General features: G+C 40.3%; 5 protein-coding genes across 10 annotated transcripts; 3 read left to right on the forward strand and 2 right to left on the reverse strand.

The window, feature by feature from the left end:
* Positions 1 to 57: 57 nt before the first annotated feature.
* On the forward strand, positions 58 to 3,955 carry serpina10b (serpin peptidase inhibitor, clade A (alpha-1 antiproteinase, antitrypsin), member 10b). Its single transcript, XM_082517306.1, has 5 exons — positions 58 to 2,041; positions 2,227 to 2,839; positions 2,967 to 3,240; positions 3,383 to 3,530; positions 3,624 to 3,955. Exons 2-5 carry the CDS (start codon positions 2,239 to 2,241, stop codon positions 3,813 to 3,815), a joined length of 1,215 nt encoding a protein of 404 aa, XP_082373432.1. The 5' UTR covers positions 58 to 2,041; positions 2,227 to 2,238; the 3' UTR covers positions 3,816 to 3,955.
* A 1,276-nt stretch (positions 3,956 to 5,231) lies between these two features.
* Positions 5,232 to 10,144, forward strand: ddx24 (DEAD (Asp-Glu-Ala-Asp) box helicase 24). The gene is made up of 9 exons (XM_082515557.1): positions 5,232 to 5,339; positions 5,536 to 6,404; positions 6,490 to 6,912; positions 7,004 to 7,157; positions 7,880 to 8,392; positions 8,742 to 8,817; positions 9,209 to 9,397; positions 9,476 to 9,605; positions 9,688 to 10,144. The coding sequence occupies exons 2-9, from the start codon at positions 5,540 to 5,542 to the stop codon at positions 9,945 to 9,947; spliced, it is 2,610 nt and encodes an 869-aa protein (XP_082371683.1). The 5' UTR covers positions 5,232 to 5,339; positions 5,536 to 5,539; the 3' UTR covers positions 9,948 to 10,144.
* LOC309695108 (ubiquitin thioesterase OTUB2-like) lies at positions 9,945 to 12,504 on the reverse strand. The gene is made up of 6 exons (XM_082515573.1): positions 12,369 to 12,504; positions 12,212 to 12,292; positions 11,992 to 12,110; positions 11,815 to 11,899; positions 10,503 to 10,688; positions 9,945 to 10,400 (listed from the first exon to the last, which is right to left on the reverse strand). The coding sequence occupies exons 1-6, from the start codon at positions 12,372 to 12,374 to the stop codon at positions 10,194 to 10,196; spliced, it is 684 nt and encodes a 227-aa protein (XP_082371699.1). The 5' UTR covers positions 12,375 to 12,504; the 3' UTR covers positions 9,945 to 10,193.
* Positions 12,505 to 12,586: 82 nt separating this feature from the next.
* Positions 12,587 to 15,879, reverse strand: ccdc197 (coiled-coil domain containing 197). Its single transcript, XM_082515568.1, has 10 exons — positions 15,450 to 15,879; positions 15,212 to 15,287; positions 15,069 to 15,108; positions 14,655 to 14,831; positions 14,397 to 14,554; positions 14,226 to 14,308; positions 13,971 to 14,143; positions 13,768 to 13,878; positions 13,560 to 13,676; positions 12,587 to 13,482 (listed from the first exon to the last, which is right to left on the reverse strand). The coding sequence occupies exons 1-10, from the start codon at positions 15,604 to 15,606 to the stop codon at positions 13,297 to 13,299; spliced, it is 1,278 nt and encodes a 425-aa protein (XP_082371694.1). The 5' UTR covers positions 15,607 to 15,879; the 3' UTR covers positions 12,587 to 13,296.
* LOC309695102 (ankyrin repeat and SOCS box protein 2-like) lies at positions 14,116 to 26,847 on the forward strand. Of its 6 annotated transcripts, XM_082515567.1 has the most exons (10): positions 21,204 to 21,264; positions 22,856 to 23,236; positions 23,480 to 23,871; positions 24,201 to 24,367; positions 24,523 to 24,678; positions 24,757 to 25,002; positions 25,089 to 25,260; positions 25,467 to 26,070; positions 26,158 to 26,311; positions 26,444 to 26,847. In XM_082515567.1, the coding sequence occupies exons 3-10, from the start codon at positions 23,750 to 23,752 to the stop codon at positions 26,572 to 26,574; spliced, it is 1,752 nt and encodes a 583-aa protein (XP_082371693.1). In that variant the 5' UTR covers positions 21,204 to 21,264; positions 22,856 to 23,236; positions 23,480 to 23,749; the 3' UTR covers positions 26,575 to 26,847. The 6 variants fall into 6 exon arrangements, with proteins under 6 accessions (XP_082371692.1, XP_082371690.1, XP_082371691.1 ...); XM_082515566.1 differs by lacking the exons at positions 22,856 to 23,236; positions 23,480 to 23,871 and adding an exon at positions 14,116 to 14,138 and having other exon boundaries at positions 21,065 to 21,264; XM_082515564.1 differs by lacking the exons at positions 22,856 to 23,236; positions 23,480 to 23,871 and adding an exon at positions 20,055 to 20,664 and having other exon boundaries at positions 21,065 to 21,264.
* Positions 26,848 to 27,244: the final 397 nt, after the last annotated feature.

The raw sequence follows: 27,244 nt of genomic DNA on the forward strand, positions 1-27,244 counted from the left end.
GATGATGACATGTTGACACAGGCATTCTATGAAAGCCATATGAGACCAATGCTTTGGACCATAGATAAAAGCTTTTAAAGCTCTTTTCACCTATGGGATATATAATATTGCTGGCTTCATCAGTATGTTAAAAATGATGCTGTTGTGTCATTCAGAGAAAGGTCACTTTCACATTAATGTTTCTCACTGCTTCATTCAGACATGACCACAACAGAGACACAGAGAAACGCAGTATGCGCGTGATATTTGGCATATTGTCAGCACTGACTCTAGTGAAGTGTCATCATATCCTTGAATATATGTTCTTCAGCTACAGAGCAGGATTTGTGTATGTGTGTGTGTCCTGCATAGTGCTTCAAGATGAGCTGCCCCCACCCTTGCAGACAGGCTTGAGAGAAATCACACTTCTAGATTGGGAGTAGCAAAAATGCATTATGGAAAAATGCTTAAACCTTATTGCAGACATACATCCTGTTGCTCTTTATGGTGTTCTTTAGTTAACTGAGCAAACTTGAAAGATTAAAGAGAGGCACACACGGCTATATTCTCGTGCGTGTGCCTTTCTATTAATGCGACTGCGTGCTGAAAGCTACACATAAATCATACTAAAGCTGACGTATTAAGTTTGCCATTGCATCTTATACAGAAATGTGACCAGGATGCTCAATCAGGCATGGAGTCTGATTTAGATGTCATCAGATTCATTGGAAAGAAGAGGTGTTCTAAAAAGGGGCTAATGACAGTGAGTCCTTTTATAGTAGACTTGAGTGTGTAGAACAAAAAAAAAAAATATATATATATATATATATAATGAAACGTGCACATCACCGGAAAAAAAGATCCTCCTTAAAACCTTTACTACCACTAACATCTGTGGGTTATTTATTCTTTACATCATCGACCTCGATACATGACAGTCTACAGGTGGTCTCCCCAGGCATTTAGAGAGCTGCATATTTTGGATGTCGTGGCTTTATTACTTATAAGTATGCATGTAGGCGTAATGAATAGGTGATTAGGCAAGGCTTACAGACACAATTTAAGGGTGTCTTGTCCTTTTTGATCAGATTGATGAAAAAAAATGTGTAGGACTTTTTGCTGAATCTAAATTGCTTATCACAGATGCATTGTTTTTTCTTATTTTTGTCCCGAATAAGTGGGGAACAAAGAAGCATTGTGTAAACATGAATAGTTCCAGCAGTGTATGATCACACAAGCCAAAATTCTGGCATTTCCAGCCTCGTTTTGTTTTGGGTTTTCTTTTTTTTTCTTTTTTTTTTGGGGGGGGGGGGTACACGTTAGAAAATCAAAGATTCATTGGTTTCATTTATTTGCTGATTATGACCTTGAAAATGGGGGGGGGGGAAGCAATTTCAATAAATGAAGAAAATGTCAAAAATGTGTCACATCACCTACCCTTTGAGGAAGTGGTTGATTTGACTTATTCTCACTTATTTTTCTCTACAGGACCGTAAAGTCCTGAAAGTGAGAATCTGTCCTTGTGACTACACCAAACTACAGCATTAAAACACTTTACATTCATTCAGAACATCGAACTGACCATTCAGCGCAAATGTGTCTTGATGCCTTCACTAACATGTTAGATGTCATGCAAAGTTTGGCTTATTGTGCTGGATGATTTTTAAGACGATTCCAAGATTTTGTTACCGTTCTGTTTCCTTTGGATCTACTTTTTTTTTTTTTTTTTAAATGCACTTGTGAAAAATTAGAAAATGTTGGTAGTTGGGGGTTTTTTTTTATTCTTATTTTATTCACTGTGTTCTTAAATTCATTATTTTTTGTTATACTTCATGTTAGAACAGCACATTCTTTCATTTAATATATTGGTTCTCATTCCAGGATTAAAGTGAAAATCACTCCCAATGCTTCTCGTGTCTCATTTACTTATCGATTGATTCTTATGGATTCACCTCTGAATACATGTTTTGTGGTTAATGTGTAACATGTAGAGCACACTTGCACTTTGTTCCCCCCAAAAAATACAGAGAAATTTCAGGCACAATCTGGGCCAAGCTGAAAGGTACGTGTGTTATTTCGTTAAACTTAAAAACAAACTGAATTTCGGAGCGTTTTCTAATTATAATGAAGAAATGAGTATTCAGTTGGTGTAATCTTATATTTTTTTGTAGATTTAGTGATTGTGCTGCTGTACAGTGGTGCTTTTTTTTATTTCTCGTTTCTGGGTGTGCACCCAAAACTTTCCAGGTTCTGATTTTGATGTTAAACACAATGAAGATGGCCTGTTTTCTCTTTGTGGCCCTCCTGTGCTTTCTGACTCCTATCCACCAAGCTGAACCTAACAGTGCCACCATCTCAGATCTCTCCTTCAAAAATATGGACTTTGCCATGAACCTTTACAGAAAGATATCCAGTTACAACGACAAGAACATCTTTTTTTCCCCCCTGAGTATCTCTACTAGTTTTGCGGCTCTTCTAATGGCTTCTGATGGTGTCACACACAAGGAGATCCTGAAGGTACTAAACCTGGAGGCGCTGGAGAGGGCCGACCAGCCGGATCTTATCCCTAAACTATTTCAACTCCTTCACGAGAACGTCACGCAAAACGGATCGCTGAAATTTGATCATAGCATGGCCTTGTTTATCCAACCCCAATTTATCATAGAGAGGGAGTTTGAAACCAAAATCAATAAGTTTTTTAATGCAGATATCAAAACTGTTGATTTTGCGGACACAACAGAGAGTATCAGAGTAATCAATGAGTACATTAGGGACAAGACTGGAGGCAAGATTACAGAGATGATTTCAGCCTTGGACGAACAGACCAAACTCCTGTTAATGAATGCAATTTTCTTTCAAGGTAAATTAAATCTTTTTTGCACACTTTAGATTTTGGGTTTATGTGCTATTAATTATACTAATATTCATGTCTGCACCTTTGAACTTTTTTGTTTATAACTAAACGTACAATATTACCTGCTCCACAGGAGCCTGGAAGATGCCTTTCAACTCCAATTTGACTCGAAATGCACCCTTCTACATCGATAATTATAATATTGTGCAGGTGCCTATGATGTTTAAAGAAGACAAGTACTACACTGCAGAAGATGTTTCTCTGAGAGCCAAAGTGCTGAAACTGCCATACCAAGAGGGTGTTTCCATGCTTATCCTGCTCCCCAACCCAGACATGGACTACACTATGGTGGATGATGAGATTACTGCAGAGAGGTTTCAGAGCTGGATCGCAAAACTGAGAAAAATGTACATGCGGAAAAATGCCTCGCTTTAACCAAGTGTCTGCATATTTTGTTGTTTAGCTGTAAAAATTCTAAATGACCATCAAACAATGCCTGCAGCAGATGAGCCAGTCTATTCAACATGTCAACTCATGTCTTGTTTGCAGGAAACTAGAAGTCAAGATGCCCAAATTCAACATGGAGCAGTCGTATTCCCTGCATAATCTCCTACCGGATATGGGCATGACCAGTGTCTTTAATAATTTGTCCAATTTGACAAAGCTCAGTGAGGACAAAGGGCTCAAGCTGTCAGAGGTTAGTTGTCACTTTCGGTATCATGTAGAGACACATGTGCCTGTTCCCCAAATAGTGCAGCAAAACACTTTTAACCTTGCTGTGAAATTGTAGGTGCTTCACAAGGCCATGATTGATGTGGATGAGACAGGAACAACTGCAGCAGCTGCCACAACAATCGGTATCATTCCATACTCCCTGCCGAGGACCTTCACTATAAACAGACCCTTCTTCTTCTTCATATACCATGAAAACACAAACTGCCTGCTGTTCATGGGGAGGGTGATTGACCCCACCAAAAAATAGTTTTGCCACTGTAATGTGTTCATTCTTAAGTGGCTTCTACATGACTAATTTGGTGGATGTTTTAATCCCAGACAGTTTAAAGCTTGTTTTTTTCTGTTCTGTTCCTACAACATAATTCACCAATAATAATAAAGACGTCACCTGCATCACAAACTTGGATCTTTTAAATGTGCATACATCTCCAAATTATGACAACCAGAGTAAATGTAATCACTTAATTGACAAATTACTGCTGTAACTGCATCTGTCAAACAAAAACATCAGTACCACGTTCTAATAATGCACATCTTATCAGGTTATTAAACTGATGCTACTGGTTGACTATAATAATTGTAAATGTAAAGATTCTTCTTTTGCCTTAAAGGTTTTGTTTACAGTAATTTTAAAAAGAGGAACTCTAGACAAATTTATTTCATTTACCTGATCACACACACACCCCACCCACTCTAAAAGTCTCAGTTTGCATGTTAAACAATGTTCATGACAGTACAATCAAACAGCATGGCTAAAGTTTTCAAAGTTGCATCTGAGAAAACCATAAGAGCCCCTTTAGACAGATGAGACCCAAGTGCACAATGCACAACGCCATGTTTTGTGAAAACCAAACACAACATATCATATCAAAGGACTTTGGGGATCTTGTGGTCATTGAGTCATAAGTGAACTCTTTGTATGCAAATGAGTCAAATGATCAAATTTCAATGTGTAATGAAACAGAACATTGCGGGTTTGGGCAAAGCTACAACAGAATGGCTGAAAAAGGAAAGAATCAAGATGTTGACTCAGTGATCCAGTCAAAGTCCAGACCTCAACTCGACTGAAATGCTGTGGCAGGACGTTAAGAGAGCTGTGTATGAATGAATGCCTGCAACCTTCAAGAATTGCAGCAAGAGTACTCTTGCTACGTGGGCTAAAATTCTTAAACAATGATGTGGGAGACTCCCAGAGAGTCACACAGAAAACGATTACTTCAGTTATACGCCGTTAAAGGTGGTCCCGCAAGCTCCTGAAACATGAGGGTGTAGTTATTTTATTTTATTTTATTTTATTTTATTTTATTTTACAGGACGGCAGAGCCCAATGAAAACTTTCTTTTCCACAAATGCGTTTATTAATTTATGTACTAGATTATATGCTAGTTTGTCAGGTACAACCTTCATTAAAAAATAACTGTAATTATCTTTGCTACGAATAATAAATACTACTGTAGTGAAGCAACTCCCTCGGCACAAACTTCAATACACCTTAAGAAATTACAGCGTATTATCCTTGAACTGAAAGCTGATAAACTGAAACCCTTGACATCCTCGGCTATTATTTAAACGTTTATTAATTTTTTCTAAACGTTTATATAGGCGGTATAAGGGGTTACGTATTAAAAAAATGACCAGAGAAATTGAAACAGCGCCTGTTGTTTAAATAAAGTTTTTCAAACCACGTGATCAACACTGTCATGGCTGCGCCCTCGTGTCTCGCGTTGTTGTAATCGTAGCAGAAGTCTAAGAGAGCCTACACTCAGTCGAGGTAAGACTTTAGTACTTACTAATTCAACTGGTAGTTTACTGGAGACTTTGTACGCTTAGTTTCTGTTAATTATCGGTTAATAGTTGTCCGCTGGCATTAAGAAACGTGGGGTGCACGTGCGCTTTTAATAACTACACGTTAGGAACTTCACGAGGTCGGCTAAAGTCACTTATTTTACACCTTTACTTTTTTTCAGAAAAATGAAGACAAAGAAGATGAAGGCGAAAAACAAAGGCATGTCCACCGGGCTAGGGAAGCCAGCGAAACGTTGCATCGACATGAAAGGCAAATGGAAAACCATAGACCTCGATCCCAGCGTCTTCTCCGAGGAGGGCTTGGAGGGTCTGGTGTGTTTCGAAGAGCTCACGGATTACCGTTTAATAAACAGTGAGGAGGCTGCGGCCAAAGCAGCAAAAGAGCTGAAAAGGGAGAAGAAGAAGAAAGCACAGAAAAGAAAAGCTGGTGACGGCGAGGAGGCTGGAGCGAAAGGAGACTCTGAGAACAAAGAGGGGGAGAGCACAAGTGAGCCAGCGAAGAAAAAAGCCAAGAAAAAGAGGAAAAACAAGAAAGGGATTGCAACGGAGTCGGAAAATATTTCTGCACAAGACGTAAAGCAGAAGGATAATGCTGCCACTGAGGGAGGAGAGGATGAGGTAGCAGGTGAGGCCGATGAAAATGATTCTGCAGCCATCACTGCTGATCCCAAAGATGCAAAGAGAAGCAGGAAGAAGAAGAAAAAGGGGAAAGGGCAGCAGACAGTGCAGGATACAGTCCCAGAAGAACAGCCGAACCCAGAGTCTTCATCAGATCTGGAAAAAGAAAAATCCAGTCAAGATAAAGTGACAAAGGCCCCACACAAGAAGGCAAAAAATTGGACAAACGCTGCACTTTCTGGTTCTGAAGACAAAAATGTTGACATGAGTGCGTGGAAGGACCTGTTTGTCCCCCCACCTGTCCTGAGGGCACTGAGCAGTCTTGGATTTGGTTCACCGACACCGATCCAAGCCCTGTGTTTGCCTCCAGCTATCAGGGATCGTATGGATATACTGGGAGCAGCTGAAACTGGTAAGATAAAAGTGATAGGTTTATAGTGTCATGTTCTGTTCACAGATTTTTAAAAGTGGAGCTAATATGGATGTTGTACTTGCAGGAAGTGGTAAGACACTGGCTTTCGGCATTCCCATAATCCATACCATCCTGGAGTGGAAGAATAGCCCAGAAAAACCTAATGATGACGCTGAACCAGTCACAAAGGTGGAGAGTTTGTACTTACCACCTGTAGATGAGTGTACAAAATCAGCTGAAGAGGACCAAGAGGAGGGAGTGGAGGCTTCTAAAGAAAACGATGAAGGTGCTGAAGATCAGAATCAAGGAGACTCAGATGAAGATGAACACAGCGACGTAGAAGATGAACAGCTTGGATGTGTTCGGGTAATCAAGAATGCAGACTTTGATTTTGATGAAAAACCTGCTGGTGCTCAGAGTCAGCCCCTCTTAGGACTGGTTCTCACTCCCACCAGGGAGCTGGCTGTTCAGGTCAAACATCATATTGATGCTGTCGCAAAATTCACAGGTAAGTCATAGCTCATCAGAGTGTTACGATAGAAGTTTTCTCGTAAGAGATGTATAAATGTCAGCATAGCTAATGTTTTCCTGCTGTGCAGATATAAAAACAGCCTTAGTGGTGGGTGGAATGGCACAGCAGAAACAAAGACGAGTGCTGAAACGCAGGCCAGAGATCATCATAGCAACTCCGGGGCGTTTGTGGGATTTGATCAAGGAGAGGCACCCACATCTGGTCAACCTCAGGCAGCTCAGGTGAGTCTTAATTTAAGACTGTCTGACTTATTTGCTAGAGGTGGTAATCGATACAATATTATCACAGTACTTCACTTATGATATGATATTATCATGATTTTTATTATTTTGTGATATGCTGAGTATTCCAATAAAATATATCACCTTTTTTAAACTGCAAGTTATTTCCTAAAGTATTATTTTTTTATTATTTTACTTTAGTTTACTATTAACATTTAACTTGCGCTCATTGACCTTCCTATTTTTATGGGAATATAACTAAAATAGAACCAGCTGGCAGCCAGTTGATGAACTGTACACATTGAGAGACTCATTCAGACTCATGGAAACATGTTGGCTATCTGTCTGGTTTCATATATTAGATAACAATTATTTGCAGAGTGATTGCAGTCAGTCCAAATCAGACTACACCTGTTAGTAGGAAGGGTGCCTCCTATCAGGTGAATCGAGCCCTCTTTTCAAAGTTTTCCCAGAGTATTTTAATGTATTTAATAAAATATTAATATTTGGTGTTCCTGTATCAATACAATATCGCCACACAAAATATCACAATAAGTTTTTGTTTTTTTTCCTTCACCGATTACCGACACTGCTTTTAACCCTCAAATCATATCATGTGTGAAAGAGCCTGATTCTGTGTTCTGTGATAAAGGTCTTTCAGGCAGGCCTATTTGTTAGATTTTTGTTATCCTTTCTTAATTCCTCTTCTTCCTATGACACAGGTGTCTGGTCATTGATGAAGCTGATCGCATGGTAGAAAGAGGGCATTTTGCCGAGCTGGAGAATTTGCTGGAAATGCTAAATACGACACACTTCAATCCCACTAGGCAAACTTTTGTGTTCTCTGCCACTTTGACGATGGTTCACAGCCTTCCCACTCGCCTCCTTCAAAAGAAGAAGAAGAATCTGGACCAGAGGAACAAGCTGGAAATTCTTATGGAGAAAGTGGGGATTAAGTCCAAGCCCAAAGTCATTGACCTCACCAGGAAGGAGGCAACTGTGGAGACACTGATTGAGACTCAAATCCACTGTCAGAAGGATGAGAAGGACTTCTACCTCTATTACTTCCTGCTCCAGTATCCTGGGCGCACCATGGTGTTTGCCAACAGTATTGACTGTATAAAGAGGCTGAATTCTCTGCTGGTTATACTAGACTGTACTCCGCTGCCTCTACATGCCAACATGCACCAGAAACAACGGCTGAAAAACCTGGAGAGGTTCGCTGAGAGGGAGAAGTGAGTTGTGCTCACATTTGCAGTAGCAACATCAAGTTGTCTTCAGCATTTATCCAGTAACTGTGTGCCACTGGTGACATCTAAACTTTAACTGTGGGAGTAAGGAATTCGTCTAGTATGCACAAAAATGCCTGAAATAGTTTTGTCTTTGTCTACTTTAAAACCATTTTTTAAATTTGTGAAAGTATTCACATTTTAAACATTTGACACATTCAAGTCCTGATGGTTTTTGTAGTTCCTGTAATCAGCAGCAGTCTTGAGCTGTATTTACTGTAAAACATTAGTGATTTCTTATTTTTTTAAAGGCACCTAGCTTTGACATTGCCATTTCTTTTGTTTCTCTTCACAGTTGTGTTCTCCTGACTACTGATGTGGCAGCAAGAGGCCTGGATATCCCCAATGTCCAGCATGTTATTCACTACCAGGTAACCCCTTAAACAGTTGCCCAAGGATTCTCCAGCATGAATAAGAGGTTATCAATTAGCCACAAAACAGTCCCTGCAGGTTTCCCGTGATGCACTCAGTGTTTATACACGACTGTGCATTTATCATTTGTTATTAAACTCTAGCTCTCTTCATCAATGTGTCTTTTGTCTCCCCTCACCCCCAACCAGTTTCAGCAGATGGTTGCACATCAGTCTTTTTCTGCTGGAGGTTTCTTCCTGTTAAAAGGGAGTTTTGTCGCCAAATGCTTGCTCATAGGAGGGTCTTTACCTTACAACAAAAACCAGCTTAAAAGATGAATGTTGGGCAACGGCTTATAACTACAGCAATGTAATGAGCACTGTTCCTCAAGAAGTGATTTGTTCATACCAGGTTCCTAGAACATCTGAGACGTACGTGCATCGGAGTGGGAGAACAGCAAGAGCGACTAAAGAGGGCCTCTGTATGCTGCTAGTAAGCCCAGATGACATGATGAACTTCAAAAAGATATGCAAGAGTCTTGGAAAGGACGAAGAGCTTCCCACATTTCCCATAGAGACCAGATGCATGGATGCAATCATGGTGAGATCCATCAGCATAAGGTCCTGTCCATTTTTGATGTTAAAGGGTTTAACTGATATAACTTGGGTTCTTCCACAGGAGCGAGTAAACTTAGCCAGGAGAATTGAAAAGGTAGAGTACTACAACAGCAAGGAGAAACACCACAACTCCTGGCTCAAGCAAGCAGCAGAAGCCCTGGAGGTGGATCTGGATGATGACTTATTACTTGGTAAAACCAGCACTTTTTAAAACAAGTTTGCATTTCAAAATAAAGTTTCAATGCAGAAAATTAAGTCCACACATTTCCACAGGCAATGCAAATGATGAGGATGCAGACAGAGAGCAGCAGAGGATGGTGAAGGGGATGAAAAAGGAGTTGAAGCGTTTGATTTCACTGCCCATTTTCAAGAATGTAATGAAGACCAAGTATCCTACTCAAATGGGAAAGCTCCCCCTGCCCCAAATGCCCCTTGCTGGGATGAAGAGTGCCCTAACCAGGGTTTCAACACAGAAGAAACCAGAGACGAGTATCCATCCACGGCAGAAAAAACAGAAGCAGAAGGCAAAATGACTTGTTTGAGAGGTTTATTAAAAAACTTCAAATGACACAATTTATAAAAAGGGTAAAAAAAAAAGTAAACAGCATTTTAAAGTCTCTAAATGTTTAGTGCACATTGTGCAACAGATGCTCATCCCCAGATGATGGATTCCTGTAAACTGCAAGATTTTATAAAAATCTAATTTTGTAAGTGTCTTCAAGCACAGTTGGAATTTATTCAACCGGAGTCAATATTCCTGATTCGAGCAGTTTCGTTGGTCATAGTTGTGCCCGAGGGTAGAGAATATCGTAATGAGATGTGTGGTAGAGGAGATGCAGGGATGGGTCCCCATTTTCTGGAATGATGTGGTGAGCCAGCTGTTGTCCGTCGCCTTCCATAGAGACGATGTGGATGGAGATGTCCAGAGCCTGAGATAGAGCCGAGATGTCCACATGATCACACTCCATCGCCATAGCCTCCACTTCCTTAACGAAGAGAAGAGATTTTAATCAAAATCCTTCAAATTATCCACTTTAAATAATTCAGAGGTTCTTTATGCAGTATATGGCAGCAACGCCGATACCAACTTCATGACAGTAGACATGTAGATCAGGTGCTTCCACAAAGTTGCGGAAGAAGTCCGCATTGTTTTGCAGGTGTGCTGAAGTGAGCAGCCTGAGATACTGCACAACACTGTCGGAGGTAGTATGCTCATTGAAGAGCCTGAATAGTGAAATTACATCTGCTTGGCTTTGCTCAACAACCTGAAGAACCTTCAACAGAAAGAGGAACAATTAGACTTTGCTTTTTTTACAGAAAATATGGTGCCTGTAAGATTTCATTCAAGAGTCATTTTCTGCACCTTTTTAAAATAACTACACAGGTCTAGCAGGATGCCAAACTGGTGAAGCGCAGGAGTAATACTGTGTTTTTAAAATCAGAACAAACTGGTGTGTAATACAGAGAGATATACATCCAGATGGCCAGATTCTGAATTAGGTTGATATACATACTCAGACTTCCTAAGCCTGCTGCCACCATTTTGGTTCCAGCAGAATAAAATAGTGGCAACAGGTCTTAGTGTGATTAATTAAACAATGTTTTATAGCCATCTAAACCATGGAAGGTCTACCTGGGGGCTTTGGATGTCCTCCGAAAAGCCTGAGGAACTATCCATGAAGACTTAAGAAATGGCAAGAGAGCTGCCTGAGTGTTCAGGCTGTGTTAAATAAAATGTAGTCATACCAAATATTGACTTTTAAAGCTCACTGCACAAACTTTTTTTTTTTTTTTTTTAACCTTAGTCTACATTACAATTACTTTGCACATTTCAGTAAAATGCTGCATCCGTTTTCCCAGGAAAATTTAAGGAAATAAGGGGTGATTCAAAATCTTTGTACAGTGTTGCAGTTGAAATTGTAGACGCAAAGCAAATGGTCCAATCAGTACAAAAGTAGTTGAGAAGCAGACATCTGTCTAATGCAGGGGTCCCCAATCCCAGTCCCCGAGGGCCGGTGTCCTGCAGGTTTTAGATCTCACCCTGGGTCAACACACCTGAATCACATGATTAGTTCATTACCAGGCCTCTGGAGAACTTCAGGACATGTTGAGAAGGTAATTTATCCATTTAAATCAGCTGTGATGGATCAAGGACGCATCTAAAACCTGCAGGCCCTCGTGGACTGGGATTGGGGACCCCTGGTCTAATGACTAGGATATTTTTACACACACACACACAGAGTTATCATTTGTTCGATGCATGTACTACATACACATCAAACGGCAAGTCAAAGCTCACAGGCTACAAAGTGCCATTCCCCCCCCCATTATTTTACTAATGAGGTCTGAGGAGATGCTAATAACTTGTTGGAAGAAAAACAAAAATATGAGTGCATTTACCGTGTCCAGGTGGTGCCTGAAGAAATCCTCCTCAAATCCTGCAGAGACCAAAATTGCGCTGCCCTGGATTATCTTGTCCTTGAACCTAACATTGAGAGGGGCGAGACAAGCACCACCCTTATCAAATCAACGCTGTTCAATCAGGTGATATTAGTGACAGCAGTAATTAAATCTGACCTCTGCAAATCCCTGGCACTGTGTAGGACTGACTCCAAGTATGCGAAGCAGAAAGCTCTGTAGAAGCAGTTGCCGTCGCCGCAAACTTTTCTTACGGCGGAAAACTGGCTGCTCAGATCCTGAGAAAGGACAACAGGTCCGGTTATTCTACAGTCGTTATGAGGGGTGACCGTGACCACCTGCACTACATCAACCTCAGCCCCTTTTCGAAATAGCCTACTTGCTGTTTGGCACTCAGCATTTGCGCAGGGAACAGCGAAGAAATGTCCTCTCTACATGAAACCAAGCTGCCATCCTCCATCTGTGGACAAACAAGCAGTTTTACTACCTGGAAAAAAAACCCGCAGTTTCAAGAGTTACCTGACTGTGTGACGTACCTTCATATTTCAACAACCTGGAAAAAATATAAAAAACCCGTAACGACAGTTAAGAAATACGCGTGTCAAAACATTGTTGCCTTTTCGTTCCTACTTTCTAAAAACCGGATGTTTGCGGAAACCACGTGCTTGTGTTAAAGGGCCAGATCGGGGTTTTTATAGCGTGCGAGCCATGTCTTCAGTTTCTCATGAAAGTACTGAATCAGGCTTTTATCTGCTAAATAGGATCATATTTGTATTAAAAATGTACTTAAAATTGTTTTTTATTGTTCATATACTATTTTTCATGCATCGTGCTGGTGGGGTGCTTACAATAAAGCTTTCGGGGCACCCAGTCATAGGTTTGGGTAAGCAATCCGAATCACCAAAGTAACAAGAAACTATAGCTTTTTACATTATTGTCGTGGCATCACAGGTTTTAACTCTGAAACGTGGGAAATGTGAGGCAATAGGGTCAAAGGAGATTTTATTGGCTGCTTGTTTTTGGTGTTTTGCATGATGCAAAGGTGGTGGATTGCTGTTGATTGAGTGAGCATTTACATAATTTGATTATGACCACTTTATTTATTTATTTTAAATAAAAGCAACATTCACAATACAATGTGCCCAAATCCAAATTTACAACTTCGGATGACCTGTTAAACATGAGGATCTCATTTCAAACAGCTACGTTTTCATTTCCTTGTCTATGACGTCTTAAGTGCAAAGGTTGCTGCACACATTTTTTAAACACTGAACAAATGTTATAAAGGCAAATAATGAAAAAAAAAACATTATGTTCTCCTACAAGCTTTTTTTTTCTCAAGGTTTTGGTAACACTTCATTTGCTACGAAGTGGTAGCAAATGCTTCTTCCCACCTCAAGAACGAACCTCCACTCTCAACAAACCATAAGAGACAACACTGTGATGAATACTCAAACTACAACATCAACCAAATGTCTCACTACTCCTGCTGACTTTACTTGAACTTTTGATTTGTGTTTTACTTCCAAAGCTTCTCATTGACCCCCTCTCTCTTTTGTTTGCTGCAGCGGTTGTGCTCGTCATCAAACTCCCCAACTCCATCATCCTCCTCGCTCTCCTCTCCGTGTCTACCTTGTCCAGAATGTACTCCTGAAAGAAATGGTCAGTCAAGATTTGGGTAAACTAAAAATGGACCCTAACAATCATCTCATCCTGCACGTAAATACCTTCACCATGTCCATCATTGTCAGCGCGTTCATCTTTTCCAGCGGTCCGTATTCTGGTAGGTAACACTGTTCTGCAAGGTTGCTGATGGCCATAAGCAGTCTTCCCACTTCTGTAACCTGAAACATGAAGGGCACACATGACATTATTTGATCCAAAGTTCCCAAGATTAATGAGCAGGGTCACATCCAGCTAATCTGGAAGGCATACCTTCTCTCTGGATAAGTCTTGCTCCATCTGCAAGTTAACCTCTGCCTGCTTGTTCTTCTCTTTGAGGGTCTCTAACTCACTCTGCAGTTCAGACAGCTCTTTATTGGCCATCTGCAATACATACAAAAACACATCAACCGCTATAAACTACAGTACTGCTATGAAGACATGATACATCTAACATCCGTATTTGTATATCTGACCAGTTTCTTTACGCTGTGTTCCTCCTTCATATTCTGCAGCTGCCGCTGGCCTTCCTCCACCTCCGCCTCCATACGTTGCAAACGTTGCAGCAGCTCCTGGTGTGTGATGGATAAGGTCTCATGACGCCGAATGATGGGCATGACTAGAGATTCAGACCCGTCATCGAGGTAATCTGAAACGGACTGTGTGCTTTACTCAACAGGCTAAACAAAGCAAGTTCATTTGAAGGCTCAATAATGAGCATTTGAACTTACTGCTGGGGAGATAATCTCGTGTTTTTATCAAATAATCCTCATAGATTTTGTATTTTGCCACTCTCTCCTTTAAAACTTGCCTCCTGCAAATTAAACCATGGCAAAGCCGGGCTTAAAAAACAACTTCATGAAAGAAATCTTTAAATGAAAAACAACATTTCAAGGTCTCACCTGTCTCTGAATCCTTTAAGCTGTTCTGTCAAATCTTTTATCTGCTGCTTTTTAAAAATGTTTTGCACCCGTGAAGCTTCACAGCTCTTTAACGCTCTGCGTTGCTTTGCTTCATTCTCAGCTACGAACTTCTCAAATTTCCCTACTTTTTCTTTAGTCTGCATGAAAAGAAAAGATAAAAGCCAGCCACATTAGGACAGTCTCTTTCAGATGATGGATAACTACTACTGCTTCTCATTTAAGGTGGTCTCAGCTCACCTCTTGTAGTTTTATTTCAAGTTCAGACCTTCGCTGAGCAAGGGCCTCCATGCAGGCTTTAAAATCCAGCCGTTTAAGTGCAAGTCGCTTCTCCACCTCATCCAGCTCTGCCTGTTTCTTCAGAACCAGGGTCTTTTGCAAAGTAGTCACTCCTGCCTTCAAGACTCTGCTCGAAGGCTACACACACACACACACACACACACACACACACACACACACACAACCAGAACGACTCAGATGCTTTAATACTGAAACCTTTGCAGGGTGCATTTATGAAAAATGCCTCAAAAGAAAAGTTACCAAGTGGTTTAAAAGGAGAAGTAAAATCAAATAGAATTAAAGGTATAAAGCAGGAAATAGAAGAAATAGAACCTGTGGAAGTGAGACTATTTTCTGTGAAGGCACAAATCTTACCACTTTTAAAACTGGTATGTGATTGGCATCATCTTCCCTTCTGTGTGTGAAGAGAAAACTGTCAGTAACAGTCTAAGACAGTAAAGGCATGTATGAATGGGGACATCAGACTAACTTGCTGCTCCTCAAAACCACGGGCCTACCTGCTGTCCTGCGACTGTGTCACAAAAATGTTGTTTACTCCATTTCCCACCTGGAGTTTTTGACCAGGACTGTTCTCTAAAAAAGGAAGAGAATGCGTCGTCATGTCTTTTAGTGGATTTGTCGCTCAGGAATTCTGATGCGTAAAGAAGCGTCTTCTGGTATTCTTCGTTTAAACGAACAGAAGAACAATCGGGGATCTTTTCCGGATGTTTTTTCTTGGATTCGCGTTGCTGTTACCTAGTGACCAGGGGCCAAACAACAGGGAATGTACCGGGATCGTTTCTTTGTTGTCATGGCAAAAGCAGGGAAGCCTCGGCTTGGTTACCGACCGAGTGAGAGCGAGAGAACGCGAAGAGTGCTCACTCCGTCCCGGTTCCCGCAAAGCCTGAAACATGTTGTGAAAACCTGAGTTGTCCTTGTAGCTTTCGGTGTGTTCATTTTAAAGATCATTTTACTTATAATTAGTTGCTTTTAAAAAAGAATAATTACAGAACAATACTTTAACATATGCACATACTTGCAATTACTTGTTGTGTTCTCAGAAATGATAAAAAGTAAAGACAAAGAGGCTTCTGGGAAATGTAAAATTCTTTAATTACAAAAAACCCGTAAAAGTTATTGTTGCCTTTTTACATTCCTTTTTTATTCTTACTTCAATTAGCTTAAAGAGAATTAAAAACTTAGTGTAATTATGTTTTACGGACATTTAAATATTGCTATGAATTAATAAACAAACACCTGGAAGGATTGTAGATACCTCCACAAAGAGCTCGCATAAAAAATTTGCTGCTATTCGGATTTTAACAGCTTGACATGACTTCCATTGAGCTCTATGAATTCATTAAAACCTAAATTAAAAAGAAAGGGAAACGGCAAATCCTCCTGCTTCTCAACCTTTAAGCATGTGTTAAATGTTAAAATATACTAAGTTTTCAACTTTAAATAATTACTTTCATTTTTGTAACTGAAGAAGTTCAAATTTCCACCTTAAACAAAAAGGGAAAAAGTAAATTTGGTCAAATTTAATGTCACATTTAAAATGCACATGAGGAAACTCTTCCTCCTCAGTAGATGGTGCTAAAGTATGCACTACCATCATTCTGCAAAGGAAGGTCACAATGATAGTCACAAAATTCATTTGATTAGAAAATTTGCAAAAAGAAAATGATATACAATGCCATGAAAAATGAAGTAAATTGATCCAGAAGAGTCTCGCTGCATGGCAGTGAAATATGTGAAGGTGGTGCAGAATAAATATGAGAATAGAGGGGCAGTGTGACGTGTGCTGTAGAAGTGACAGATGGGTTCAAGGTGGAGGTGGGATTACATCAGGGATCAGCCCTGAGCTCCGTCTTGTGTGCAATAGTGTCGGACAGGTTGATAGATGAGCTCAGGCAGGAGTCTCGTGGACGATGATGCTTGTAGATGGCGTTGTGACCTGTATTGATTTGATGCCAAGCCAAAACATTTGAGATGCAGTTGTGACATTTTACTTGTTCTTATCAAAGGCTCCTCTCGGGAGACCATAGTGACAATTTAATATACTCTCAAAACACATACAGGTAACAAATAAGAGGACATCAGGACTGTCCTTGCGTCTCACAAGAGTGGGAAAACTCTGGAATAGCTGCTGGTATGTTGTTTGGACTACTGCACTTTATACGTCACAATGCTGAGTTTGAGGATACCTTTGACTGACTGCAGCTGCTGTCTAGCTTGTCTTGGCGTTAGAAGGCAGCAAGCTTTCAAAGAAAACAAGTATGAGTGAGCCGAGTCTTGCTCGACTACATTCCTGTAAAACATTTTACTAATTTTACTTCCTGATGCCACCACGCATTATCTTCATAATTGTTTTTAAAACCACAAAATTCACATTAATTGTTTTCTACATAAAAATACATTAAGGACTTGCGTTGCTGTGTTACTGGTCCAGCAGTATGTTTGTGAGTCCTGTGCGTTTGTGTGTCACATGCTTATTGTGTTAACTGAAAGTCCAGTTTTGTAACTGTGTGTTTACTGAGAAAACAGACACTTGGTTAAAGACGTTCACTAAAAAAAAGATTCTTCACCTTTTATAATATGAAACAATAATTTTGAGTAAAATATAATTGAAATATACAAAATCAAAGGTTTATTTATTCAAATAATGAATCATTAAAGAAAAATGTGCTTGAATTTATACCAATGAAGTTCATTTATTGGAACAAATTTCATAAAATGTAACATCTATATTGCACTTATGTAACAAAATTACAGGTAAAGTTTACATGTAATTAAATTTCATTTCAGCCGTAACATTTCTGAGTGTGTGTTGTTATTAACCTACTGCTTTTAAAAAATATTTAAAATTGATAAGAATTCAAAGTTGTAGTTTGTTGTAACAAGGGAAAAGGAGAAGCAAGAGGAAGAACCTTTTCCATAAGATGGAGAGCAGCTAAAAAATAAAAGGGCAGTCAGATATCTATTCATATTAATGTACAGAATTCACCTGCTTGCTGCTACTACTGCACATTCACCCAGTGTATATACTATATGTGTATATATATATATATATAATGTTCTTCCTCTACCCCCCCCCCCCCCCCCCCCCCAATTTTTGCACATGTCGAGGAGCGTGTCAGGCTACATTTCACTGTGTGTTATACTTGTATAACTATGCATTTGACAAATAATAAAGAACCTTGAACCTGAACCTTGAACCTTGAACTAGTCAAGGAGTCCAAAACTCAAGAGTAGAACGTAACATTTATTTATAATAAAACAAGCCCAGGGCATATAAAAAATAAGCTAAAACCAAGCTAGAAGTCTGACTTTTACATTGTATTTACAGGTCCAACAGTCTTGAACAGCTGCTCTAACCCTTACAGAAATCACTGTTTTCACCAGTTATGTCTTGCTTGCTTGGAAAGGCCTTCTTACTGGGCCCAACTCCTCCACTATATCCGACACCAGTTCCACAGATGAGTCCAGGGCGAATCTCCTTGGCATCCATCCTGTTGCACCGCTTAACCTCTGTTGTTCTCAACTTTGTGCCACTTCTGTGACTCCTGTCATGCTCTAGAACAAAGGCACTTTTAAATATACAAAAAACACTCCGGGATTCCCTGTTACAACATGATAGATAAGAGTAACTGTAATGTTCAGCTTCGTGGAAACTGTCAGAGGTACAGATTCCCTGGTACTGAACACATCTGTGTTGTTCCTGTCCTGACTTGTTTTTACAGGACGTTGGTTGTTTCTTGTTCTTTGCAGGCATTTGAAGCTTAGATATCTATCTACACATAGTCTTTGAATGCAGTGATACACAACATCACTGATATCAGTCTATGTTTTTCCAATGACACGTGGCTGATTAATGTGAGATGTACCATAAATAGACTTTTCTTTTGTTAACAAACGAACAGCGTGGACATCAGTTGAAAAGCCGTTTCACGAAAACTCCCTGTTCAGATCCCTGTTTGCTTCTGAGGGGCTCAGCCTATATCTTGGAAATGTTACTTAACTAACATTGGTCCACCTGGTCCAGCCCTAACTAAAGCATATAGTTAGGGCTGGACCAGGTGACCCTGAATCCTCCCTTAGTTATGCTGCAATAGACATAGGCTGCCGGGGATTCCCATGATGCATTGAGTTTTTCCTTTCCAGTCACCTTTCTCACTCACTATGTATTAACAGACCTCTCTGCATTGAATCATATCTGTTATTAACCTCTGTCTCTCTTCCACAGCATGTCTTTATCCTGTCTTCCTTCTCTCACCCCAACCGGTCGCAGCAGATGGCCCCGCCCCTCCCTGAGCCTGGTTCTGCCGGAGGTTTCTTCCTGTTAAAAGGGAGTTTTTCCTTCCCACTGTTGCCAAAGTGCTTGCTCATAGGGGGTCATATGATTGTTGGGGTTGTCTCTGTATCTATGAAGCACCTTGAGGCGACTTTTGTTGTGATTTGGCGCTATATAAATAAAATTGAATTGAATTGAATTACTTCTCACACACTCACAAGAGGACCTACACACTTCTTGTTAGACCTTCATCTTCTACAGGTTACACACAAGGGCACCAACTGAATGGTAATAGTGGTTTGACACGAAAATGTGTTCACTCCAATAAAAATCTGGAACTGGAGCAGAGCCACTAATAATTATAAACAAACCACCCCCATCACTGTTATAATTGTAGTTACAGCTGAAAAGTCCCTGACAACTCTGCAAGGAAGCTCCATAATAGCTACATCCAACAACTAGCAATGTAAACCTAGAATACCATTGACTGCCATATAATTTGGGGGGGTGGGGGGGCTGTTTTTGCCTGGCAGCCATGCTCTGGTCTGGCCTCCTCCGATAAGGTTTGGGAGAAACTCCGGGATGACAGACTACAGCCCAAGAAAAATACTCAACATTACAATCTAGGGAAGTCACAATAGGCTCTACATACACCCTACATACTTCTATGTGCTGTTTTTTTGTCTCTTTTCCATCTTTCTCCCACTTTCTCTCTCCCTCCTAAGAATCCCGCCATCAGAACTGCTCTATCTGTTTTGTAAAATTGAAATCAAAATGCCCATCAGTACTTAAGTGCATCTACATATGTCACTATGTACATGTATAGCTGTGCATGCATGTATGTTTTTTTCCTGTTTTTGTTTTTCTTCCTCCCTTGAATATGTGTATGTATCTGTATATGTGTGTGTGTAGCTATGTGTGCAGACATGTCTCTTTATTCAGGTGGACTTGTGTGCATTTGTGTGTACACACATATAAATCAGGTTGATTTTGGGTTTACTTTTTATTGCTATCCCTCTTTTATCCTGTCTGTTTCAACTTGTCTTGTTTTACTTGTTCTATGTCCATGTCCTATATGGATGTTGGTTAAAAATAATAATTAATTAATAATTAATTTTTTTAAAAGAGCAAATGCACTGGTATATCACAGGGAAAGAAAACCTCATGAATGTTATCATAAAAGCTTGAAGAAACTGTCAGAGTCACTGATTTACTGGTACTGAATATGCCTGTTTGTTTCCTGTCCTGACATGTTAGTATGTCGTGACAGGACGGTGCTTTTTTTTGCAGGTGTTTGAGACATACATGTGTTTTCATATGTTTTGGTTTGACTTTGTTGGGGAAAGATCGCAGATTACCCAGGAATTTGCAATAGAGCCCGTTTGCGTGGTTGAAAATAAATATGTCGAAGGACTCGTTCGTCGTCATAAAACTATGAGGCCACTTCCAGTTTCAATAGAGGAAGCACTTTTTAAAAACATTTCGGAAGAAGTAATTGTGAAACAATCTGTTGTCATTCTGCTTGTTCTTCAGACTCATTTTTGCACTTCACACAGTCGCAGCAAGAGGTGACGCATGTTATGACAGAATCCTTCAGACCGTCTGATTAGGATTAGCATATTTGTTCTACAAAGTAACTCATATTTTGTGCATAAGGAGAAAGAACAATGTCATGTGGTGAGTCTATCAAGCTGTTTTTTGGGGGGATTTTTTCTATCCAATTTAATTCTAATTGTCTCTGTCATTGTTTTGTAAAATTAATCATGCCCTGTAATCTCAGCTTCATGTTTTTTTGTTATCCTCCTGTTGCATAACTCACTAACAACACTACACACACCAGCACCTTCTCTGGAACAGCAGTACCAAGTGGAACATAACACTGCTGAACATGTCCTTAAAAGGCATCCCCCCTCACTGCCTGAGTCGCTGCTCTCTGATTTCTGCCTTTGCAGATTTCAGCTCTTTTATATGAGTTAGGTCACTAATTCACGTGGGATGTGTGTATTATACTGTGCCTGTGATTTTATTGCTGCTGTTGATGTTCTAACTTCTATTTTCCAACTTCTATTGTGAATAGTGTTTACTCATCTATGAAAAAGACAACAGCACTTTTTGAGGTGTTCTGCACTTAAGACTGGACAACAAATCTCCTGTGATGATTGCAGTCCAAAAAGCTGGGTCTCTTTACCAGAGACTAAACAGCGACATCAAAGACAGGCTGGCTGGATGCTCTCTGACTTTCCACACTTCACAAAACACCACAACAAACCTGCTCAGGTAAGAAAAGATGCCATCACTTCTTAACGCTTAACAATTTAACATTATCTTGTCACCAAATACCGCAAATGCTATTCCTAATTGTTTTTCAGTGAAACATTAGAGATAGTTATTCATGACATTTTTGAGCATGGCACGGCGTGAAATGCCCCAGTGACGTATCAGTGTATCTAAATAGCCGTCAAGATGAAAACAAGAGACATGAAAAGAAAAGCGCCGGTCTGTGCTGACTGCCTTAGTGTTGCTTGTTAAAAAAGCAGAGTTACTACAAGTTTTCTGATGGTGAAGAGCCTCAATGGGCTATTTTGTGGAGGCTCAATGAAAACAACATTAATTAAAAGGATGTATTTGAGTAGTAGGTGGAGGTGAAATCATCACGTTTTATAGTTATTTTACCATACATGTGATGCAAATGTTAAGATGTCTAAACCTTAAAGACACAAATAAAACAGCACCAATAGCATTAATGTGTAGTGCTCACAGGTGGCGTTAAGGAAGTCTTTCTGTCCCTACAAGACTGTTTTTACTGTATGGGGAAGCAACTTGTTAAAACACAAATATTCAGTACACCGAGATTTACTTCCTTGAGAGTCTCTGAAGTTCAGTGGAAAAACCTTTCGCTCTTGTGGAGAAACTGAAACCTGTTAAATGAGATTTAGTGGTTAGATGACACTCACAAACCACATGCTCAAACATGTGAGTCAAAATAAGCAAATGAGTTCTGAGCTGCAGTGAGGCCATAAACAGGCACTAATCAATATGTGGTGCCTGTAGAATCATAGATGAAAGCTTTATTACACATTGTTTCATATGGTTGGCTGACAAAGTATGAGGCTGAAAAACAAATCAGATGAATAATAACGTGGATTTTATTCATGGACTGGTCACTTTTGAGATTTTTGCTTCAATAGCATATTTTTCTTCAAGCAGGGGAGGAAAGAAAATGTCCAAAATATACATTTGCATCTTTATTTTACTGCATTTTATTGACTGGACATGCAGATCAGTAAGAGGTAAGTAAATATGTAGTCTCTGTGGTTGATTTGGATATTTAATTATTAAATGGTTTCCTTTTTGGTTTGGGTGTTTTTTTTCCCTGGCTCTTTGCAATATATTTTCTCATTTTTGAAGTGATACAAAAAAGATTTTAAAAATCCAGTGATAAAAAAAAACGGCAATAAAAACGGAATTACAAACACAGTTTTATATCCAACATTCAGCATTCCGTTATGGAAATGTATGCAAACTGATTTAGATTTACATAGATTCATAGCTTCATTTTCATAGTTAAGCATAACATTGCCGTGTGTGTGTGTGTGTGTGTGTGTGTGTGTGTGTGTGTGTGTGTGTGTGTGTGTGTGTGTGTGTGTGTGTGTGTGTGTCAACATCTGACACCCATACACCGCCACTGTGTTTAGCATTTGTTCTCCTCTGTGATGGATCGCCATTCTGACTAAAGATGTTCCCTCAAAGACTTTATCTAAAATCTCCCATAAGTGTATATTTAGGCTGAGAGCTCGTGATACCCAGAGGGCACCCTCATAAGCGGATAAAGATGTTTACTCAGAACTCATTTTGAATTCATTTGCAGTCACCCTTCCCTCCAAGAGGACATGTGAACCCAAACAGCGCCCACAAAATGCCTCCATCCCACAACATAACAGGGCCACTGGACCCCCTCATTATACGGTCAAGAGTTCTATTTTTTCCTCTAATCTGTCACCCATCTTCACATGGTTGAGCAAAAACACCACTTAAAGACACTTGGCTCATCGGTGCCCCCAACAGGACTTAAGTTGTAAAAATCTCGAAGACATAAGAAGGAAAATATGATCTTTGGCATCATTTAATACGCTGGTGTCTTCTGATAAACAAGCTACCTGAGCTACAACAGTGTCTTCGTCGCTGGAGTGAAGCTATTACGCAGGCCACGCCTCTAGCTGCCACGAAGGACGCAGAGGTCACATCCTCGGTATTTTTCTGGGAATTTAGGGTGGTGGAGGGTTACATTCAACAGATATATGTGTTGACGTTTGGAGTCTGTTTATCAAAAAAATTATTTTTATTTTTATTTTTTTATTTATGTATTGCTTCCCTTTTTTTAGTGACATTAGGCCACCGCCTATCGCTTATAATACAGTCAATGTGCACAGGCTTTTCAAAATGGAGCAGTGATTAATGGTTCGTTGTGGGGGTCTCTGTTTATCTTCTGCAGTTGTCACATATCAGTCTCGTTATCTAACTTGGAAACCAGCCAGTAAAGACGAAAAGAGCTGGCCTTACACTGCATTATCTCCAGGGCTGTTTCTCTTATCTTTAAACGTCCGAGTCTTCTGACATATATGGATAAGTCCGTCATCCTGCCGCCTGACAATACAGTCCCAAAATAATCTGAGAGACCACAGCTGAGCCCCGCTCGGCTCTGCGCGCTGCTCCGCCGACGCCGACGACCTGGGAAGGAAAAAAGCGAAATCTACCTTCAGTAATGACGAAATTCAGTTACTCTGACTATTTGTCTCAGTTCCGTTATGCCGGTAATAAAGCTGTGTCGCGACTGCGAGGGGATAGGAGAGGAGACAATGAGAGCGACGGCGCGTCAGAGCCGGAGTGAGTCTTTTATTGTTGTGTGGACTATTTGAGGCTGCCTGTGTTCGTGTGTGTGTGTGTGTGTGTGTGTGTGTGTGTGTGTGTGTGTGTGTGTTTCAGAGTGAGGGTGCTGGTGGCTCTTGTGTGCAACTTCTGCATAAATAGCAAAAATAAAAATCACACATCCTGGATTACTGAGAGCAAAATCAGCTTATTATGATGATAATCACCGAATGTACAGATTTTAGGGTCAGTGCTGCCTTTCCCATAAGGATCTGGTGTCTTTCTAAAAATACACTTGATTGTATTCAGACTACTTAATGTTTTAGGGGGTTTTCTCTCCTTTCAAGGGATGTTGATCCTGTGGTCTGTGCCATCAAAAGAGGAGATGTGGAAACTGTCAAAAATCTGACAGCCTCTTCTCACTGGGTGCTGAAGGAGAACAATGATGGATGGATACCTTTGCATGATGCTGCCTACTGTGGACAGGATGAGTGCTTGAAGACCCTATTAAGGGGTAGGTGATTGAAAGTCTCGAAGAATTATCCCAGAAATGTAATTTGTCACCCTTGAATGAATCACATGTTAAGAAAAGAAACGTAAATCTATTGCGGGAGGACTTTTAAAATGTCATGTGTGCTTGTTTTGTTTAACGTGTATTTTCTGTTCTAGCCCTTCCAGGCTCAGTAGACAAGCGCACATTGCAGGAGCAGACGGCCTTGCTGCTTGCGGTGTCTTGTGAACACTTGGCCTGTGTGCAGTGTCTTTTGGAAGCAGGTGCTGACCCTGACATCAGCAGCAAGAGCAAAGAAACACCTTTGTACAAAGGTACAGCTGTGGGCTAAGAATTTCTTACAACAGCTTATATGAAGCCAGGCTGACTCGTGTCTTTTTGTGTCTGTCCAGCATGCGAGCTTGAGAACATAGACATGGTGAACCTTCTTCTCTCTTATGGGGCCACTGTGAACCAGCGGTGTGCCCAGGGCTGGACAGCCCTTCATGAGGCTGTATCGAGAAACAACACAGAGATCTGTGAGATACTGTTAAGAGCTGGGGCTATAATTAATCCATCTAATACCTACACCATCGCTCCACTGGTTGTAGCAGCTCAGCAAGGACAGATGAGGACACTGTGTTACCTTATTGAGAAAGGTACAAAAAAATTCCAGGTTTTCATGTTTATGATTTCAATGAAATTATGTTATAAAAGAATGATGATTGTTTTTTGTTTATTTTAGGTGCAGATGTCAACACGCAGACATGCGATGGGGTTACGGCGCTGCATGAAGCGAGTAAAAATGGCCACATGGAAATTGCGGCCCTTCTGTTGACTAAAAATGCAGATGCCAACAAACCGACAAGCTCAGGACTGCTGCCTTTGCACATCGCTGCCCAGTATGGACATGACAAGTAAGTTCAAATACTAACACTTGCAAAATGGATGAAATTATAATAATAATTAAAAAAAATGATTAGTGTGTAAAATTTGTATTCATATCCTAAACTTATTGTTAAAATATGCAATGGAGCGGATGTTGTAAGTGGCGCTGTAAGCTCTAACTTCTCTGTATTTGTTGTGTTAACTTTACATTAACATTCTTTTGCTTTGTTTTCAGGATTGTATCTCTGCTCGTCTCGGTGACAAGTCGAGCCATGCTCCGGCACAGTTGGATCAGCCCCCTCCACCTGGCAGCAGAGCACAACAGACACACTGTAGCAGCTGTGCTACTGAAGACAGGTGCAGATGTAAACGCCACACTGCCCCACAGCCACTCCATCAAGTATGCCGATCGACGCACTACGGCCCTCTACTTTGCTATTGCTAACGGCAGCACCGAAACAGCAGAGGTGTTGCTTAATGCCGGTGCTAGTCTAAGCCTGGATCCAGTCAGCCCTCTGCTGATGGCTGTGCGTCAGGGTTGTGTCAGCACTGTGTCTTTACTGCTAGAAAGAGGAGCTGATTTAAATGCAAGCATCCCAACATGTACTACCACATTCCCAGCTCTTGTTGCACTTTGTCAGAATAATCTGCCTCTACTCAAGTGCCTTCTGGACAATGGCTGTGATGCGCTCTCCTGTTTTACGTGTGCTTATGGCAGTGCCCCTCACCCAGCTGCAGGACAATCCGATATAATAACTGCTGGCAGTAATGGATATGCTTTGCAGAATGGCAGCATGCTTCCTCTAAATTGCAATGAGCCTTCAGAGAGGATAACACAGGTATGCAAAAAGAGCAAAAAGTTGGTCATAACAAAAATATGCATGTTCTTTTTCAGTAATGTAACTTTATATGATTTTCTTCTTTAGTTCTGCGAGTGGATCTCAACACCAGTAATGAGTAAATGGGCAGGGCCAATTATAGACTTGCTGCTAGAGTATGTTGGCCATGTTCAGCTGTGCAGCAAGCTCACTGAACTGCTGGACAGCCGTGAAGAATGGCACGTTGTCAAGAGGAAGTTGTGTAAGTATCAGATGGAAACATGTCTCTTTCACTCTTTTCTTTCATGTCCTCACACATCCGTTGAATGCAAATGTGGTCCACAAGGAAGCAAGCGACAAGCCTCTTCATCTTTCCTTTTTGTCTTGTCTTTAGTGTCACCATGTCCACTGCTGCACCTCTGTAGATTAAAGATTCGGACCCAGATGGGGGGACACAGACTGAGATCCATCACAAGCGTACCTTTGCCAAACAGACTGATTAGATACCTGAGCCACGTTGACTGACTTTAAAATGAACCTCACGCAATATAGTCCTCAGAGATAAGACTATATTTATCTTCTTGTGGTTCTTTTTTTAGTCGTGTCTGATATCTTGAATGTGTAAATGTTCCTCTCAAAGAAATTTTATGTGTATAAATATCTATTTATAATATATGTGAAGTGACAATAAGCCTCTTTAATCTGTCCTTCAAAATGTGTGTGTGTTTGTGTGTGTGTTTTCCCTTTGGAGAAAGCTTTAGCAAAAGGTAAAAATGATCTTGTGCCCAAAGGAGTTTTTAAGGGAAGTTGAATCATTTATTTAAAAATAAAAGTCATTGTTTCAAATGTGCCTATCAAACATTACTTTGACAAAGAAAGGCGATTCTCATACTTAAAAGAGGAAACTAAAACAGGATGTTTGGATTCATTCTATGACTTTTTTTGACTTAAAAAAGAACAATCATCCTCTGTAGACACCTAAAAGTAGAAACCTTTTTACCTTACTGTCAATTTTCAGGCATAAGACTGGCATGAAAGTGAAGATGATGAAATTATTCAGTGCAATTTAGTCCTTTAGATTTAAAAGACAAAAATAGATGAAGCATTTCAATAAGTGCTGGAGGAAGTATCTCGATTTAAAATGCTGAAAGAGAAACGCTGAAAGTCATTAGTCCTATTTACACGCGTTTTGTGT

The sequence above is a fragment of the Aulonocara stuartgranti genome (genome assembly GCF_965226115.1).
Source record: "Aulonocara stuartgranti genome assembly, chromosome: 19".
In the NCBI taxonomy this organism is placed as follows: domain Eukaryota; kingdom Metazoa; phylum Chordata; class Actinopteri; order Cichliformes; family Cichlidae; genus Aulonocara; species Aulonocara stuartgranti.

What these genes read in the sequence shown, in the direction of transcription:
- ddx24 (XM_082515557.1), top strand. Translation starts at nt 5,540, where the DNA reads ATGAAGACAAAGAAGATGAAGGCGAAAAACAAAGGCATGTCCACCGGG. An exon ending in ACTGGGAGCAGCTGAAACTG is followed by an intron (nt 6,405 to 6,489) that starts GTAAGATAAAAG and finishes TTGTACTTGCAG; the next exon opens with GAAGTGGTAAGACACTGGCT. An exon ending in GTCAACCTCAGGCAGCTCAG is followed by an intron (nt 7,158 to 7,879) that starts GTGAGTCTTAAT and finishes CCTATGACACAG; the next exon opens with GTGTCTGGTCATTGATGAAG.
- ccdc197 (XM_082515568.1), bottom strand. Translation starts at nt 15,606, where the DNA reads ATGTTTCAGGCTTTGCGGGAACCGGGACGGAGTGAGCACTCTTCGCGT. An exon ending in ACACAGTCGCAGGACAGCAG is followed by an intron (nt 15,109 to 15,211) that starts GTAGGCCCGTGG and finishes CTTCACACACAG; the next exon opens with AAGGGAAGATGATGCCAATC. An exon ending in AAGACTTATCCAGAGAGAAG is followed by an intron (nt 13,677 to 13,767) that starts GTATGCCTTCCA and finishes TTCATGTTTCAG; the next exon opens with GTTACAGAAGTGGGAAGACT.
- LOC309695102 (XM_082515566.1), top strand. Translation starts at nt 21,143, where the DNA reads ATGATTGCAGTCCAAAAAGCTGGGTCTCTTTACCAGAGACTAAACAGC. An exon ending in AGAAACACCTTTGTACAAAG is followed by an intron (nt 24,679 to 24,756) that starts GTACAGCTGTGG and finishes GTGTCTGTCCAG; the next exon opens with CATGCGAGCTTGAGAACATA. An exon ending in GCCCAGTATGGACATGACAA is followed by an intron (nt 25,261 to 25,466) that starts GTAAGTTCAAAT and finishes CTTTGTTTTCAG; the next exon opens with GATTGTATCTCTGCTCGTCT.
- serpina10b (XM_082517306.1), top strand. Translation starts at nt 2,239, where the DNA reads ATGTTAAACACAATGAAGATGGCCTGTTTTCTCTTTGTGGCCCTCCTG. An exon ending in GAATGCAATTTTCTTTCAAG is followed by an intron (nt 2,840 to 2,966) that starts GTAAATTAAATC and finishes CCTGCTCCACAG; the next exon opens with GAGCCTGGAAGATGCCTTTC. An exon ending in AAGGGCTCAAGCTGTCAGAG is followed by an intron (nt 3,531 to 3,623) that starts GTTAGTTGTCAC and finishes GTGAAATTGTAG; the next exon opens with GTGCTTCACAAGGCCATGAT.
- LOC309695108 (XM_082515573.1), bottom strand. An exon ending in AGTGCCAGGGATTTGCAGAG is followed by an intron (nt 11,900 to 11,991) that starts GTCAGATTTAAT and finishes TCTCAATGTTAG; the next exon opens with GTTCAAGGACAAGATAATCC. An exon ending in TACATGTCTACTGTCATGAA is followed by an intron (nt 10,401 to 10,502) that starts GTTGGTATCGGC and finishes CTCTTCGTTAAG; the next exon opens with GAAGTGGAGGCTATGGCGAT.